A 19,069-nucleotide genomic window follows, 5' to 3' on the forward strand; every position below is an offset into this window, starting at 1 on the left:
TAGTTTATATATTCAGTTTTTATTGGGAAATGTTGCACACTTGGTGTATATCCTGTACATTCAACCAACAGTTTCGCCTCTTTTGAAGCATGAACAACATTTTCAATATAAATGACACAATGTAAGGTGTATGCTAAAAAACAAATGAAGGCACTTTATCAAGGAACATAACAATCAAACTCATTTTGGACTACAGATAATTCTCTTTTGTCCAGAATACAAAAAAGTGACTAGAAGGTACAATTGGCCAATAAAAAATAACACACACTAATCAAAGGCATAATCATCATTATGCCTTTTCATGCAAAGTAGTCTCAAATAAAATAACACTAAACACACAACTAAGAAATGCAAAAACATAAAAGAAACATACACACCAAAAAGTACCAGTGAAGTGAAATAATGACAAAATTCCAGTAAACAATTTTTGGTAATTAAAACAGTGTTTGGAAATGTATCATGCCTAAAGATTCATTCATTTATTGATCATTTAGTTATTCATCTTCGATAACTGCTTCATCCTGCCAGGTTGGATGGATCCAGAGGTGCGACTATACTCAGGATATGATACCGGTCCATCTTAGGGCACCATATACGCACACTCACACCAAGGGGCAATTTATCCTAGTGATTCCATCTACTAGTATGTCTTTAAACGGCTTGAGTAAACCTGAGAACCCAGAGCAACCGGTGAAACTGCCGCATACAGAAATTTGAACCCTGGACTTGCCCTGTACGAAGTTTAAATGCCCTTAAAGTCTGTCATAGCCTTCCTGTCTTGCAGTACGACAGCCGACAATGCTGCAGGACAAAAATGTGTTAAATGTGAGCTTTTATTGCAGATAGGCTATTTAAACTATTTAAAAATATTTATGGAATGATGTCATGTTGATTCAGCTTACCTGATGGGAATCATGGCGAGGAGCGTGATGATACTCGATAGGGTGAAGACAAATCCTGGAAGGGTTTGTAGTGTGGATTGGTAGACTTTGGTGAAGATAGGTGACGTAGCTAAACCAGCCAATTGGAAGGACAGCTGAAGCCCTGTAAAAGTTCTTCCTGTGGGTAACAGAAAGGACAAAGTGTAATACAACAAAAAATACAACAGTGCCATCTAGTGGTCAAGGAGAGACTGATTTAGCACATGCTCTTGTATTTCTTTAATACATTTTCATGTGTGATATTTTCTACCATCCTCTATTTTTATAAATACCAGAATTTCATTTGTTCATTTTTCTGTATCAGGGCTGCGATAGATCTGGGGCCTAAATCACTTAACAAATTGAAATTAAAGTTTTATGGCCTGTGTCTACGATATAAAAAAAAAATGTTAAACAATGAAATATAAAATCATCAAGATTTATACAAGAAGTCAGGTTGTCCTGAATTACTGTAATTAAACATTTCAGGTCAATTTCACAGAATAAACAATGTGTTGGTGCTTGAACAGCTTTTGCCCTGAACCCTAGGTTTGAAATATCCTTGCTGTTGACTCGACTAGTTAAGACTTTAGAAACAGTGAGTTTATTTCCCTTGCTTACTCCCAATTTCCAAAGGCCTTGTGAATCATACTCATGAGCTTTTGGTTTCGGTTCTAGCAATGAGTCAATCTAGATATCCACACTCTACATTATATACTGTATATTTATATGGACACGCACTACTTGGACAGATTTTTAAGGATATCAAAGCGTTTTGTAGTTCTTTTTCAAACTGTTTAAGCACTCAATTTGACAGAATGTCTGTATGCTGTAGCATTAGAATTTCCCTTCAGGTCCAAGAGGCCCAAACCTGTTCCAGTATGACGCTGCTCTCGCTAGCACACTTCCAACAGCATTAAATAGGAGTGCAGATGATGATTTAATACACATTTTTGATACACATGATGATTTAATACACATTTTTTTCAGGTGGATTTTCTCCCTTTCATTAAATTTTAGAGAATCAATTTTAGGATAACGCCTTTGTGTATCCATTCACATCACAATTTGTCAGTTTGACTCCCAGTAATATCAAATTTAAAAAACCCCACAATAAACAGGAAGCAGTGATTCATTCAGAGCATGCTGTTAGGCTGATGTATTGCATGTCCTCTGGTGGTCAATATGCTGTTATTCTGAATGAATCTAAATAGGCTAGGTCATTTAACAGAGAGTGTATGGTCATTTAATAGGATTCTTACTGCAGCACCCATGATGAGATTAAGTGAGGGGTGCGAAGGCTATTGGATACTTATACTGATCTTTCCTCTACTTTATAAAAAAGAAATTTCCATAACCTTTTATCACGTGCCAATGTCTATTTATTTTGGGCTTCACAGGAAAGGTGCTGAGAGAAAAACAACCACTGCATGCTCCATTTCACTGAAATACCAAAACATCTCTGCATTCGAGCAAAGGTTCCCCTCCGACGAATGCACTGGTGTATACTTTCAGTTCTTCTTTTCCCCTCAGCCTTATCAAATGAACCTCATCAAAGCTCTTGGCATCTGTTTTTCTATACCTAACAGGGCCCTGAACTGCACTGCTGTTGACTCAGTGTGGCACATATGAAAGCCAACAGATTAAAGGTGGAATAGAACGTACCATACGATGATCCTCGGATCTGCTTGGACAGCAGCGAGCGAATGATGGGCATAGGGATGAGTGCAAACAATGTGAGAGAACGAGCTGTAACAAAGAAAAAAAAAATACATTACTACTCTGCTGCGTTCAGTGCTTTGGGTGAAACAGGTGGAATCAGGTGTGGCTTCTGCTTGGTTGGAATGAAAACCTGCACCCACACACCGGCCCTTAGCAGATAAGATTGGACATGGCTGCCTTAGATGAAGGAGTTACTCATACAGTTTGCTTTATGCATCATAAACTTATTCACGTCACACACACACTTCACTGACTCCTGGCTTCCCCATCTCAGTTCCTCATTTTCAAATATATGAGAGATTAATTTTTTATGACCTCTAAACCCCCCCCCCCCCCCCACACCTTAAAATGCAGGAATATATTTATAGGAACATTAGCTTTTATTTTTTCTTCTTCTTGTACAGCTACTCAAGCCTGTTGGTGAAGTGCTTAGCTCTAATCCTTGTCCAATCCAATCTACTTGTCCTTAGTTTGGTCTTAGTTTTCCTTGCAAAATTAAAAATCTGTGCTATTAAGATTTGCAGACTGCTTTGTAGCTGGTCTTTCTAGAAATCATTAGTAGCACTTATTTCAGGCTGTCCCAGTTTAGAATAATTGAGCCATTGGTTTTTGATCAGTTAGTCTAAACTTCCATCTCCATCTATTCTTAACAAATATATGCTTGTATTCTATAAAGTAACACTCAAAAATACTTTCAATAATTTTATAACAATGCATTTACCAGTTGCATTCAGTTAAGCATTTTGTTAAAAAAATAAAATGTAGTCCTTTTGTAAATTCTAATGATTTTATACAGGACCTCAATCTAATATCACCAAGAAAAAAAAAGATTGTACACTATACTTACTTTTTCTGCAAAAGAAGTATATCCTGTTGAACTGGATTAACGATAAACCACAGACTATCATGTTGTGATAATGGAATGATTCCTACTTGAATATTTAACTTGTGCAGTTAATGAAAGAATGGTGTTATTTGATAGAACAAACTTTTATCGATAAAGTGGTGAACACTAATAGATTAGTGATTTGGATACAAGCATTTACCAAATAAAGAAAAGTAGGATAAAAAAACATTTCATTAAATTGCTTTTTGTCTCATTGTTTTTAGAAGAATTAGCTATATTTGTAGCTATTTGGTTAAAATAAAAGGGTGGTGAATACACACAATATAGTCTGGTGTATGTGATCATATCCCAGACCATTTCAGCTCAGGGCTGTTAATCAGCTGCTAAATTGGATCAGGTGTTTTTAGGGGCGCAGGGAACGCACTAATGTGCAGGACAGGATTAGAACCCTGTGGCCTAGACTCCTTCTCTGACATTGCGTAAATAGAAAGCCATGGATGTCTTGACTATCATTTACCTAAGTAATACGTGGCGGTGGTTGTAACGAAGGTCATGAAGTAGATCCCTGTGAGGAAGGAGAACATGCCTATCAGGATCATGGTTGTGTCACTCAGAGAGCACCGTGTGAACAGCTTCACGCCGATGAAACTGGTGATGAAAATGACCGAGCCGGCGGCGTTTCCGTAGCCAACTTGCGTCGCAGTCCAGCTCAACGGCTCCACCAGCACGTACACGTTCAGGATCTCTACACCACCCGCTACCGCCATGTCGTACAAGATCCCGGCGCCGAACAAGAGCGCGACGTTGTACTTAATGGAGCTCAGGATCCCGACCCCGTCACTGTCTAGCCTCTCATCTAATTCCACAGGCGGCCTGCAGGTGTTGACTTGAAAGATACACGCCGCATACCCGAGGCACATAAAGTACAGCACCACGCTTGCGCACGCAAGCACAACTCCCTGTCTGTGTTCCAGCGCATAGAGTTGGAACAGGTGACCTGATGCGAGACTCCCCAGGAAGCCTGCTAGACCGTACGTGAGCTCTATGCACATGATGCGCAGAGACCGGTCCTCCTCACTCGTGCTCAGAGACACCAGTGTGATCACGCCGGGCCAGTAGGACGAGAAGCCGCCGCAGAGACCGTTCACTATGGGAGACGCGTACATCACTTCTATTGTCCAGTCAAAAGCTATGACAAACAAGAGCAGCCCGCGTGAAATAAAGTACCCGATCAGAGGAACTACTACAGGAACCTTTCTGTAGCCCTTGTCTCCGATTCGCGCCAGCAGGAACGCCGGGATGATGGCCACCACCTTGGTTAAGATGTTAAAGATCATGTAAAAGTATGCTATGGACTTCTGTTCGTGGTCTCCTCGGGCTTCAGTGTGTGTGCTGTTCTCGTAACGTTGCTTTACAACCATCTGGAGGCCGGTGTCGAAAAACGAGCTGGCGACCTGTGCGCAAAACACCACAGGCTCCAAGTGGTTACGCAGGAACGCCATGTCAGTCAGGTTAAGAAACGAGACGATGAAAGTTACCGAGTGTCTCCCGTCTTTATTTGAACTTCGCCAATTTCGTCACTCCCACCGACATTTCACACTCACCACCTCCAAATAACACTAAAGCAGCTGGTCTGTGTTCACTGATGAATGAACTAGTGCAATGACATTTCCGTGTTTTAAGTGTAGCCCAGCTTGTGGGCTGGGGAAATCAGACTGCGTCATTCATCCATGGGGAAGTTGCGCAAACTAAAATAACTGGTTGATTTGGTCATGAAGTAGAAAGTTTTTATAGGAAGAGTTCACTTATAAATATGTATTATTAACAGTCCTATATGTGCTTTATCTAGAGAGAGAGAGATGCAGCAGCACTTTAGTCCTTTAGTCTAATCTCTCATCTCACCTGTATACTCTGCTCAGACTTCAGTTTCATGCTCATCAACTCATACAGTAGATCTCTTTCCAAGACGTAAATCAGCACAACTTCTTTAGCTGTTGTTTAACTAAATTGCAATCTGAAGGTCTGTGGTACTTCAATAAATCTCATTATGTTACGTGACACCACTAAAAGGCTGCATGAAACACTTTGCTTCATAAAACTGAAAGCAAAACCTGATCATTACAATATACATACGATTCCTTTGTTTATTATTATTATTATTATTATTATTATTCTCACTTCACTGGAACTAAGAGACCAAGACATGTGCACGAAGTGAGGTTTATGTAGACGTGGTTTTGCCAGAGTCATGGCCTCATCCCTGTTGAACAGCTTTGGGATGAACTGGAACACCGATGGTACCGTAGGACTTCTTACCCAACATCAGTGCATGACTTCCCAGAACAGTGGAGTGGGTTGTATTAAAGGCAAAACGTCTGGAATTGGATTTTCCACAAGCAAATGGTTCTGTGTCTACAAAACAATAGCCATTATAGTGTACATGAGAGAGTTTAAAAAAAGGTTTCTCCTGTTAAATAAGACTGACTATAGTAGCAATGTCTGTCATAAAAAAAAAGGTTGGTAAATAAGGGCTTGGAGATTTTGCTCAGTATCTTGTAAGTCTACCTACATATTATTAGACACATGATCCACCTTGTAAAATGTACCTTTATGCACTGCAGTCTTAGAGAGCAGAATGAGAGAATGAACTGGCCTTAAAAAAACAAAACACCCATTATATCTACTTGGAGAAATGTGATTGCTTTGAAGGGTCATGGGATTTCTTTTCAGAACTGGTCTGTCCTGATTTTTTTTTTTTCTGAAGTGCAAAACATTGATTCATAAACATAAACAGCATGTATCTTTAACAGGTTTCGTTACTGCTTTAAACCTCTGAATATATTTGTTACAACATTACATCTTGGACCACATATTTAGTCCTTTGCTTTTAATATAACTTCCACCCTTCTGGGAGGCTTTCCTTATCAGTGCCTTTCTTGATATGAACTATAAAAACAAAACAACTAGGCACGTTCTAAAACATGGACCAGACAAATAAATCATACTGTTATATGATGAAAGTAACAGTAATAAAAATTGAAGCCATGCAAAATTTGCTTTAATGGCCCATGCTCTATCTGGATTAAGTATTAAAAAAAAAGATGACAAAATTAAAGGAAAACTCAATGTAATGTGTCTTAAGGTGTTGGGCTGTTTTTACAGCTTCAGTCACTGAAACTATACTGGGGTACTAAAATACTGTTTTTTCAAAAGATATGTGAAGGATGCAACATGTAAATCTCATTTTCTTCAAACAGTAATCATCACACACAGTTACCCATCATGTCCTATGCACGGGGGCTGGATAATACTGGAAGTGAAGGCTACCATCAGGTTAGAAATGTTTGGTTAGGTTCAAAATTTACAAATCAGAAGAAATACATATGGATTTGTAGTGAATAAAGAAAAGTGCATCCAAACCCTGCCAGTTTCCCATGATATGACAGAGGCAATTTTTTCCCCCTTTAATTACGCATTAACACTATTTTCAGTCTGATGATTTCAGAAACACCATCTCATTTCTCTTCCAACATAAAAACACAAAAGGTAAGTACTAAATTAAAAGATATGTTTGAGTTCACAATGAGAACGAAAACATGTTTATGCATTTTGTTTTTAATGAGAAAATAATTATATGCGTTTAAGTGTAAGCCATACAATTACTATAAAACAACATAAGCAGAATATATTAACATACAATAAGTGGTTAACAAATTAACAGAACTTAAAAAAAAAGCACTTTGCCACTTCACAAGTACAAAAAAAAAGTGAAAAGCTACTTGCAAAAATAAGTGGCTTCCAATTTTGAAGAGTATATTCGCAAATTTTATGAACGTTTTCTTAAAAATAACATTTCTAAGAATCATTTTAAATCTAAAAAGGTACTGTCAATTATCTGTACCTGTGAACTAAGGAGGACATAATTTTAAAGAACAAAAATTTCTTGCAGTTCTGACCATTTTAGATCCACTGACTGATCAGAACCTCCAGACCAATATAAATATCATGCACTGAAAAAAAGTCAAATGCACTCCAAATTCATTGCTATTAAAATTGATGTATTATTTAGCTTGTCTGCATTTTAAAGGTTTCCTCTGCTGCCCTATTTTCTATTACACTACACTTTTTACATAACATAGCCTCAGGTCATAATAAAGCAAAGGCTGCTTTGTTTCTAGACATTGTAAGAAAACGCATCTTTGGAAAATCCAAGCTTCAACACAACCAAACCATTGAAAGGCTTGAAAAGCACTTCTTTATGAATATTATTTATTTATTCAAAACTGCTCGTATGTATATATGGCAATCAATTAGCATACACTTTGCTTCTCAGAATGGTCAGGTCGTCTTGAAGACTTTTGCATATATTTCTGGTAATTTTAAAATTGCTTAGCAGACACACATCCATGCTCAAAAGCACACTCACACAAACGCACACAAAAGGCTATACCTGGCAGAAATGCACATACATGGTAATAAAATGCCAGCTTCCATAAAACTATTTCCCATTCATAGATACACTGTAAATAGTTCACTGCACAAATAAAAAATATTTCCCTATTGTATTATTCAGAAAACCTGCCTACTGATCAGGTCATATAGCACAATGGAGTATCTGAATAAGAAATGTGTATTTCAATATATATAATATTCCTAATTCATTGCTTACTGTCAGATCCAGCCAGACTTCTATAGGACACTGTCCAAAAATTCACTATCATGATGCAATATCCATCCTGGAACAATCTATAACAAGGATCTTGGATGTTATCTGTGTGGCTGCAGCCTTTCATTACAGCTCATTTGGAGGCACTCCAAGTGAGCTGATTAAACAAGTGAAACCAGGTGTGATTCACTCCTACTTGGTTGGAATGAAATGTCAGCTACACCGTGGATAAGATTGAAGACTCTGGATCTATGAGATTAGTTCAGCAAAACAAACTTCCTTACAGATTTTTGTCTCGTTTCATCATGCCTCTTCACAGCACAGGATGCAGACTTAAAGAAAAAGGTGTTTTTTTGCACTCACAATCGAGCCCACCATTAAACCATCTCATATTGGTTGTATCAGTACAGGTGTGTATTATATACTCTATATTCATGTAATTTACTATAAGTATATAAAATGGAAAAAGCTTTTGTGAAAGTCTGCTGAATTAGAGTTCTTGTAACATAAGTCCTTTCAGGAATCAAATCCATAGCTTTATTACTCATGGGTGCAGACCTCAAAACATCAAGAAGTGTATCCCCATGAGCATTTGTCGAAGGATGTTGCTGATTTGTTCTCTGCAATAAATTTTTCTTTACTGATGACGTGTCCTTGTCCACCATCGAACTGGACGGTCGAGTCCGACGTCGCTTTTCTGATTTTGCTTCAAATTGCTGGTGCTTTTTCAGTTAAGAAAAGTCATCCCCCACTTTCCAATTTTATATGTATAAAATTATTTACAAAGCATTTGTATAACATTTTCACTGCATTGCATTTACACATTCTATTCAAATCCACTAAACCAAGGCAAATACACAGTATAAAAGACAAACGGTTCATATAACTCACTAAAAGTGTTCACTTACTATAAAACTCCAGAGAGAGGGATTGGTTAAAGTGTTTTGGTATTAGGAATTCATTTTTATTGATAATACTTCTAAACACCTGTATTGCTATTTCCATATCATGCCCTGACATGTCCTGTTCATTTACACAAACTAAAATCCTGCATATCTCTTATATAGGTTGTGTAGCACACTGTACACACTCTGTGTTGCCAGATTTTGGGATTTCTTTCATTATTGTCCTACTTTTGAAAAAAATATCCTGCAGGTGGTTGGGAAGTGTGTTAAACTTTGGTGGTGATGGCTTATTCATCTCAATCTGGCAACTCCAGCTCAATTAATTCCATATACCTTACTTACATTTTATCACATATGATCACATACATAGTATAAGTTTGTTGTGGCCATCCACATGAAAACTGAATCAGTATAAGTAGATCACATTTTTTATGTGGTCTAGGTGGTATAGTGGCAGCCTGAATCTTATTCCTTTATATGTTTCCTGTTTGGCCTGGTTACTAAAATGCCTTATAATTTCTCTGTTAATGTCATCTTATCAATTGAATACTATTGTGCATTTATAAACCTGGACAATAATACTCTTGTTTTACTACAAGTTCTTATTCAAGTCTTCAAGCCAAACCATTCTGTGCCCTACTTTCATTTTCTGTCTCTAAAAAAAAGCCCACTGCTTCCTTTACAGTGGAACTTATTATTTGTACATCAAATTTGACCTATTGCGCTGTACAGTATATATGATGTGCTACTATTCTGTAATATAAATAACATAAACTGCATTTGTGACTGTCTATTCCCAAATCAATCCTAATTATTATTTCCCACAACAAACAGCATTTTTGTTTAATCTAAATCAAGTGCTCCCATTTGTATAACATGTTCTATTTTAAATGTATGGTCCATCACCATCTCACAAATCTTCATATGTAACCTTTCTTAAACCTCTTTTAAAACCACACATGGATCTTTTGCCATGGTCAATTCAAAGGCATTTTATATACTGAACTATACAAAATGGAAAACAATCCAGAAATCCAAATAAGCATTTTCTTTGCACATATCCCAAAGTACTGCACACACCAACTGAAAAAAAGGCTTGAAACAAAAGAGAGACAGAAAGCAAAATAGTATATTTGGATACCAAACTGTCTTCATATTGAGTTTTTAGTGAAAACCTTTCCACAGATCCCACTACATGACTGGATAAATTTCTATAGTCATCATTTGGAGATCCAATGATTACTTGTTCCTGCAATATACATATACTTGTAGTTTTCTCCAACATACTTTTGATTTCCTTCCACTGTTCCTGTTGTTCATAATAGCGATCTGGATTTACTCTTCTTCCTCTTCGTCCTCAGCATCTTCCTGGTTGGCATAGATTCCCGCCTCCCATCGAAGAGCCATGTTACTTTTCCTGCGGGTGACACGCGTAGCCTCTAAAACCTGTCCCCGACACACAGAGCCAGATTGTCTTAGTGCATAAGGCTGAGAGAAAATAAACTTAAAACATGTATGACATTGGAATACATTAAACTATTTTATACCACAGTGCTTTTGAATTTAAAAGTCCTTGGTCACAAGGTGTTGATGAATTTTCCATATCAACTATATTGATGAGGTTCTCAATCACAGTTCTGGTTGTAAATCACAGGTTTAATGTGTTAAACAGTGACAGGGGCTTACATGGTCACATCTAAGTTTAATAACAAATAAAATAAAAAACATGTTGTCAAAGCCTTTTATAATAACCAATCATGCGGTGTAGCTTTCTATAAGGACTCATTTATGGAAGGAGTCTCCAATACCAGCACTTTATAACAGTAAGTCTTCCACCACTGAGTCTTCAGGACCTAAATCTTTACGCTTTCTCTTTTTCTCATGAATCATGTTTTTGTCTTATTAACTTTAAAAAAAAAAGAAAGAAAAAAAAAACAGCTAATGAGGGAATGGTGATTTGGTACGAAACTATAAGAGGAGTTATAATAACACGTGTTGGTCATTAGTACATTAAATATTTTAATTGTGTGCAGTATGTATCTGTGGTATAAAAAGAAAAAAGGTTTAGTGAGGATATCATTGTTTTTGGGAAATAATCAACTTCAGGGTGGTAACGGTAACACCACTTTGTGATAAGGTGCCTCACAGCAGAGATTATTCTTTTTTTTAATGTTTAGGCTAATATTTTCCGTAATAGTTGGGGAGCTGTGAATACACTCCATATCACACAATACACTCCACAGCACACAATACGGAATTGAGTATGTGTAAACACAAGCTGTACAGGCTGATTACAAACAATACAGAAGGACATACAGACACAGTGCTTCAGATCACCAAGTGGGCTGCCTCAATCTTTCACCATGTCTTGCAATCACAAGGGTCTTTGTATATTTTCCATTTCCCAATGAACTGGAATGTCCAGTCCAAACTATACTGTCTACAAATAAATCTTATACAATAAATCTAACACTGCGAAAACAAAAACGCAAATCACAGGGTTCTCTGCCCTGTTGAACCTTTCTGGAATTTGCTGAAATGTTACATACTGAAGAATGGTAAATTGATACATGAGACTGGACAATCTTTGTTCATTATTGAGTGCCAAGAATATGAAGGAAGTGAGGATGTTGAACGGGGATTAATGGAAAGGAGATTTAGGTAGAACAGGCAACAGACAATGTTTTCCTTTGTGTCAGCAAGGTGGACATCAAGGTGCAAACACTTTGCATAATGTTTAAAAAAAAAAAGGTGTGCACAACAGTAAAGTGCTTTACATAACGTTTCAACCATTGATAGTGTAACAACCTGGAAGTGAATGGTGTGAATTAAAAAAAAAATAAATGAAATGAAATATCGAAGCAGGGTCAGACCAGTATAACGGTAATTATTGCCTGGACAAACATAATAAATTAGTTCTGATGGAACCAGTAGCCATCAGAAGTCACATAATTACCTGTGTAAAATAAAATTATCACATGGTCTCAATATAAATACACCTGTTCCTGGAATAGTTCCCCAGAGTTTGTTAAAAACCATACTTCAACAAACATCATGAAGGCCAAGTCTCAGAGAAATGTCTGATTAGACCCAAAGAAATATATATGGCTTTGCCACAGAATGCTGCATTTGTTGGAAAGCTCAGACTGCTCATCAACCTAAGAACACCATTCTGTTAGAATCTGGGAATGATTTTCATCAACAAGGACCAGAAAGCTTGCATTAAGCCAAATATAAGCCAATATAAAAAGAAGAATCCTGTTCCAGTCTGCAAGTGACTTGAGAGTGGCGTGAAGATCCACCTTCCAACAGGACAATGAGCCTAAGAATACTGCCAATGTTACATTGGAGTAGTTTATAGAAACATCCCTGAAGACTTGCAGCTATTGTTGCAGCCAAATTCTGCGGGCAGGGTTTTGGGGGTTGGTGGAACAATTTGGGACAAGAAAAAAAAATGTCTGTTGTTTAATTAATTTTGTCACAATAATTGTGACAATCACTTCAAATGTTGTCCATATTGTGGAAGTCAAATAGTAAAATCCAAATCAAGTCCATTTTATTTCCAGGTTGTAAAACTATCAAATATATGGTGAATACTTATGTATGGTACTATAAATCACAAATGATACTGCAGACAAAATGACGAGTTGGTAACACGCATGTCAAAGCGTTTTACACCACAGAATAGCCACACCTGTTTGCAAAATTCCAAAGAAAAACAAAGACATGCAACAACATGATGAAATGGACACATCAAGTTTTCAGGCAAGCAAAGTACCAGTACCTCAGATGTAACATCTTTAGAGAGCAATAGACGCACATACTGACAAGAAGGAAAGAGGAAGTGTTAGTCAGTGAAAAACACTTGCATGAGAGCAGCTTTAGAAAAGCAAGGTTTCCATGAAGGACAATGCTCTTCATTTTCCAAACGTATTTATTAAATTAGATACATTTTCTCATCAATACACATAAGAAAATTATTTGTATTTGTGTAGATTTGAATACTGCAATTGTAGTAGCTGACACATAGATAAAAATAAATAAATAAATAATTTCCAATAATCGAACCAAACGTCGGAGCCATAAGTAATAAGAATAATAAGGTGCAATGCATTTTAGTACATTGGGAATATAGCAAATGTAGTTCAGGGGAATCGTGGTAGACGTTTCACAAATGGGGATCTAATAATTAATTGAGATTAAAACAGGATGGCAATAATGTGGTTTATCTGAGGTAAAAATTTACCTCATTTTTTTCAGAACCAAATTTTAAAATTGATAAAGAAAAAGGGCATCTGCCTCAGCCTGTTTTAGTTCCTTTTTTTGGTGTTAAGTTGGAAAGTCCCTTGCATTTCCCTGTCCGAAAAACCTTCATTCTGCTTGCAACGTAAAAGGGGAATTGCCCTTCAGAGCCACAGACTTTCACCACTCTCATGTGAGCTAATCTGGCTAGAATCATTATGAGCATCTAATTTAAAGCTTAAAACACCAGTTCCACATCTACAGTACTCCTTCCTGAGCTAACCAGACACGTGAAACTTCCTGTTTCAAATAAATTGCTATTACAGCATGAGCTGAGGTAATATAACTTAAAGGAATAGCCTTGTGAGATAAAGACATTTAAATGTATTTTGTTATCCTACAGCTGGTTCATGTTTAGTTCTTGGGACCTGCTCATTATCATATAGAGTTTTCATTTTTCCTACTGCACACCCCTGATCCAACAATTCTAATCGTCAATCACTTTATGAGGTGTATAAGGTGTTTTTGGTGCCCAGCACTAGACTTAAGAATTACTTGCTGTAGAGAATACTAAACTTTTCTATTTATTATGAAACTCACACTGTTGTCCTCAGCCTTCTCCCGACGCCTGACTTTGTGTGTCTCAAAATCTTCCATTAGGGTCTGCATGAAGTTTTTAGGCCGCTGGCTTCCACCTGAGTCATCGCTCCCGAGATCAGAAAGTGGGGATGGGAGAGCCCCGTCTGAAGAAGCTGGAGATACTGGCGGGGCAACACGGATCTTTTCAATTTTACCTGAGCCAATGGAAGTAGAAAAGCATGTAAATGAAGGTAAAAAGCATGTGATGTTAAGTGAAAGAAGTTAATGGGTAGGTCAGTAATGCTAATGGAGCAAATGGATCCAACGGTTAGTATCATGTTTACCACTGATTTAGGTTTTTTCAGCTAAATTAGTTTATTTCAACAGTGAGAGCACATTTTTACAGATGGATAGAGAAAATAATTAGTTAGCATATTTTGAGAGAAAACGAGATGACAAAAATCACAAAATCCTCTTAACATAACCATTGCTTATATTCCTGCTAGTGAATTTGTCCCACACTAATACATGAATCCTTACTATACTGGCATCTTTCCTTTGAAAAATATGTTTCATTTCAGCATCAGATAACACAGAGGAGGGAAAATGAGAAAGCTACACAGAAAGACATACTGTGCAAAAAGCAGAGAAGGGAGAGGAGTTTTAATGTTTCTATACTGCTCTATACTGTCATTCCTTATTTCAGTTGAAGGGACTTTTATGGAAGACTTTGTTGAAGTAAACACCAGGTTTTGTCATTTTTTCAGCAAAATCTTAACAGTCATACCTTTAAATTAGCAGCAACATAAGATATATTAGTACATACCGCATACTACTATTCTTTCTTAGAATTTTAGAGATCAATTAATTTTTAAGAATGTTTTAAATATGATTAGATTGTTTTGTGATATTTTGCCATATACATCTCTAGTTCAGTAGGATATCTTTAATTCAATTCAATTCAATTCAATTTATTTGTATTGCGATTTTAACAATTTCCCATTGTCTCAAAGCAGCTTTACAGAAGTATGGAAACAGAAGAGAGAGAAAAAGAAATACATATACTGTATAATAATAATAATAATAATAATAATAATAAGAAGAAGAAGAAGAAAAAATAAGAATAAAAATAAATAAATTAATATATACAAAAATTGTAAATTAAAATTTAAAATACTATATATGTATATCCCTATCCCTAACTTCGAAAACACAGCTGAAATATCCCTGTTTATAATACGAAATAATCTCAGTGACTGCACTCTTATGATATAAGTAAAATATTACTAAATATGAATAAAATGTAACTGACAAAATGATATGTCATACTGACAAAATATTCCAAAGACTCAACAGCTATCTTTAATTATCCTTATTAATTTAACTTTAACAAGAACGTCGTATTCCAACCAGAAAGTCGTCATTGTGTAGTTTGACATAATACTAAAAAGTATTGTTTTGTCTATAACAGATAGTAATATGACCAGGAATATGACTGAAGTTGCTGTAACACTGGTCTGATGAACAGAGACCTGCTTTGTGTCAGCCTGACCCATAATGACCTTGAGCCATTGCCATAGTAAATAACACTGAAGAAGGAATTCACAATACTATTGTGCAATTAATTTTGTCACCACTAGGTGGTAGTAATTGATTACGATTTAAAAACAAACTCGTTTATTACTTCTTTCCTTGTTGGTCATCAACCAAAGCTGGCTGAGAAATAAATAAAAGACTCAAAAAAAGTTTCAAAAACTCAAATCAGTCATTTATGCCAGATTTGTGCCAGAATGTGATATGCAGCATCTACAATATTTTTAAACACAGACAACTAAAGCAGTTTCCAGTTCTTGCTGATCTATGGGAAATATGTACAACTTTCCTAAACTCAACCCATTACAAACAAGTCCAGAAATATAACTCAGAGGTGGTAGATATTGACTGTCAAATGTTGGGCCATGATGACAATTAGGTCAATGTTTTGGAACATTGTGGAACCTTCAGTGGATTTCTAAATAAATTTATTCCTGTTATAAAACGAAATGTCCCTGTGTCCCTTGTGGCTATTCATCTAAAGGTAATGGTATCGGGCCAAACCAGACCACTGACTTTTAATATTCCCCTTAGGGCCATTTTATTATGGATATCTTCTGTCATTTCATATATGATATTTTACAGATGTTTACCATGTGTCTTAGTACTATGAAAATTAATTTAGCAGATCTACCTTACATGGCTATATAAAATAGGCTAGCACGAGAATTAGGCCAGAGTCACAGAGTGAACATAAACTGCAGAAGAAGCAGAACTACAACCCTAATATTATTCACTGTGAGCAGAATGTAGTAGGCTTACCTGGAGCTGTCTTCCCACCAAGGACTAATTTGGCTGGAAGGCTGTTGGTCTTTTGCTTGTGAATGGGATTTTTGCTGGGACGCATGATCTGAGCTTGTCGTTCCCGACGAAGCTCTTCATCCCGTTCCTGTGCCGCCCGGATCTCTTCCTCAATCATGGACAGAGTCCTCTGCTTGCGTGAGCGTAGTGTGAAAGGACCTGAGGTGACTTCTGTGGCTTGTGCAGCAGTGACAGATGCTGTGCTTCGGAGCTCTGCTGCCTCTGAATACTTACTGAAATAGCTGAACTCTGACTTCTCACTAGGAGGAGGAGAAGGACTTGGGGGCCTGTAAGCATTCACTGTTATAACTGAACTTGCTTGAGCTGTAGGCACCTGTACAGTAATTGTAGGAGCTACGCTTTCCTTCTCTTCCACAAAGGTTGGCTTTGGATCAGGTGGCACGTAAGGAGATTTCTCTTCAGGGGTTTCTTTCTCTGAAGTTTCTTTTTGTCGCTCGGGGATTGGGGAGGACTGCTGTTCAGCCTGAAGTGATTCCCATTTGTTGGTCTGATGTGCGATAGCTTGCTGGATTGCATTTTGGACCAAGATACCTGCATGGTATTCAAGTTCTTCCTCTGTCAAGCTGTCTGTTTGATAGAAACTACATGGTGAATTCCCATCCAGGTGCTCATTTATAGGTATTGTGGCCAGTGGAGTAGAGGGGAAAGAGTAGTCACCGAGAGAGTTCTCCAGGAATGCGCTCATGACCTCGTTGGAGGCACCACTGTCACTTATGTTATCCATGCTGAAGTCATTGGACAAACTCTCAAGCATAGTGGTATCCTGAGATCTAAGAGATAGGTCATCCAATCCAGAGTCTATCTCCTCTGGATGACAGGAAGTGTTAATGGATCGCTGGTGCAATTCAGATTCTTCATCCTTGAGGATGGTCATCACTGCTCGGGCACAGGTAAAGTCATCATTTTTCACTTCAGTGTCAGACATACTGTCCCTGCTTTGTGTGGGAGAATCTCCAGAACTACAAAACACCCTTTCAATTTTGACCTGATTCATTTCAGTGCCATCTTCCACGGTGACTCTACCATGGCTAGTGACTGTAATGGTTGACCTATCAAAATCAGAGGTCCTGGTGAATGGTTTGGCAGAGTATATCTGGGGAGACACACTTCTTCTTGTGACTGGCTGTTGTTGTTGATGCTTACTGTGCTCCATCTGAAGGAACTGTTGGCGGGCTGCAGAAAAATCAATCCCTTGAACCACAATGTCCTCCTTATTTCCCATTTCAGGCTGGAAAAAAGAGACAGTTTGTTTAGCAGATGGTTGTGGTACTCGGTTTGCTTCAGGTTTCTTCTGCTTCCTCTCTTCATATCTTCTTAGTGACTCTAATTTTTCTGGTTCCAGTTCATCCTCCAGTGTCTTTTCCTGTGGTGGGTTCCACCACTTTGATGCAATTCCTGGATTTTTCTTGACTGCTTGATCACGAATGAGCTCCAAGCGTTCTTTCTCCAGCTCTGCAATCTCCTCTGAAGGCCTGACCTTTTTCACTCTTATTTCTTTCTCTGTCGGTGTATCAAAAAGCTTAGATGGCTTTTTCTCTTCATAGAAAGGACGAAGCTCAAATCGGGCCTCTTTCTTGATTGTCTCATTATCAGGTGACCTGTTGTAGTCATCACCGATTATTCCTGGATGACCATTTGGTTTGGAACTGTTCAGATTTTCTTCAACATAGGTGGTCTGTTGTTTTCCTTCTACGACTACCCCATGACTTATTGAGGACGGCACATCAGAAACGTGAACAGATGGTCCATTTCCATCAACATATATTGCTTGAAGCACAGGGGAATACGTTCCATTTGAAGTCATCTCAGCTCCAGTGTCACAGCAGTTGGCCTCAAGCACCTCGTCAAGATAACGTATTTCCTGGGCAACCTCTCCTTCATCCAGCACTCCTTTGTGCTTCACACCATTCTGGCCATTTGTTGCATGGTTAAGCTGACTTTTGCTTTGTACCTCAACCTCCATGTCAATATTGTCTTCAGTAATAACACTGATAGGGTCTAAGAAACTGACACTCTTCGGGCTCTTCTCTGAGGTCTTTCTAATCTTTAGTTCAGCGTCATCCTCTGAAAGCTGACAGGATTTCTGAAAACAAACAGAAACAGAATGAGCTGAAGTTGTTTTGGCTTCATATGCTGGAAATGGAGCATAACATACGCTCCCCAAGTTATTCTTTTATATGTAGGTATATTTTCTATAAATATATGCATGTATATTTTATGTGTATAATTTAAATGTTATCTATGCATAGCACAGCTGAACGGAAGCATTGCATTGGATAATCATGCATAATAGAGGAATACAACATGATAAGATGTGAAGGATAATGGCTTTGAATGGGTTTGTTGAACTCTGACCCAGGCAATCTGAACCAAGTCATAAATAATTGAAGAAGAAACCTTTTAGAATCCACAGTAATGACAACTGAATCATAGGATACCACAGAGAGTGAAGTATACATCAATTGTGAATGTGAAGTATGCAATCTTATGAAATAACAAAATAGTCAATTCTATTTATAAATGTAACACTATCGTTTAATTTGGCCGGTGCTAACCAGATACCCAACATTGTATGGTCAGCACTGTTACCAGATAGAAATGTTCATAATTGAATTATCTTCAATAAAGTGAACTGACGTTAATGGGAACCTTTCTGTTTCATTTCCCTTTCTGCTCCAGATGGTACTGTTTAATGGCCAAATGGTGAATAATTCACTGAAGAGGAGGCATTGATTTTAAGTCAGCTGAGACTTTACAGGGGACTAATAGGGGA

At 37.5% G+C, this 19,069-nt stretch overlaps 2 protein-coding genes across 6 annotated transcripts in view; both read right to left on the reverse strand.

Annotated features, from left to right (window-relative positions):
* LOC113639319 (thymic stromal cotransporter homolog) lies at positions 1–5,150 on the reverse strand. Its single transcript, XM_027141113.2, has 4 exons — positions 4,007–5,150; positions 2,586–2,669; positions 903–1,059; positions 1–801 (listed from the first exon to the last, which is right to left on the reverse strand). The coding sequence occupies exons 1-4, from the start codon at positions 4,989–4,991 to the stop codon at positions 753–755; spliced, it is 1,275 nt and encodes a 424-aa protein (XP_026996914.1). The 5' UTR covers positions 4,992–5,150; the 3' UTR covers positions 1–752.
* Positions 5,151–7,084: 1,934 nt separating this feature from the next.
* LOC113639317 (A-kinase anchor protein 2) overlaps positions 7,085–19,069 on the reverse strand; it is a 72,151-nt gene continuing 60,166 nt past the window's right edge. For 3 of the 5 annotated variants that reach the window (XM_047804961.1, XM_047804964.1, XM_047804962.1), the window contains 4 exons: positions 16,237–18,379; positions 13,903–14,096; positions 12,845–12,883; positions 7,085–10,506 (listed from right to left, as the gene is read on the reverse strand). In XM_047804961.1, the coding sequence (XP_047660917.1) occupies positions 10,396–10,506; positions 12,845–12,883; positions 13,903–14,096; positions 16,237–18,379 (2,487 nt within the window). In that variant the 3' untranslated portion in view covers positions 7,085–10,395. The remainder of the gene's footprint in view (positions 10,507–12,844; positions 12,884–13,902; positions 14,097–16,236; positions 18,380–19,069) is intronic. The other 2 variants (XM_047804963.1, XM_027141111.2) reach the window with 2 other exon arrangements.

The sequence above is a fragment of the Tachysurus fulvidraco genome, chromosome 20 (genome assembly GCF_022655615.1).
Source record: "Tachysurus fulvidraco isolate hzauxx_2018 chromosome 20, HZAU_PFXX_2.0, whole genome shotgun sequence".
Classification (NCBI taxonomy): Eukaryota; Metazoa; Chordata; class Actinopteri; order Siluriformes; family Bagridae; genus Tachysurus; species Tachysurus fulvidraco.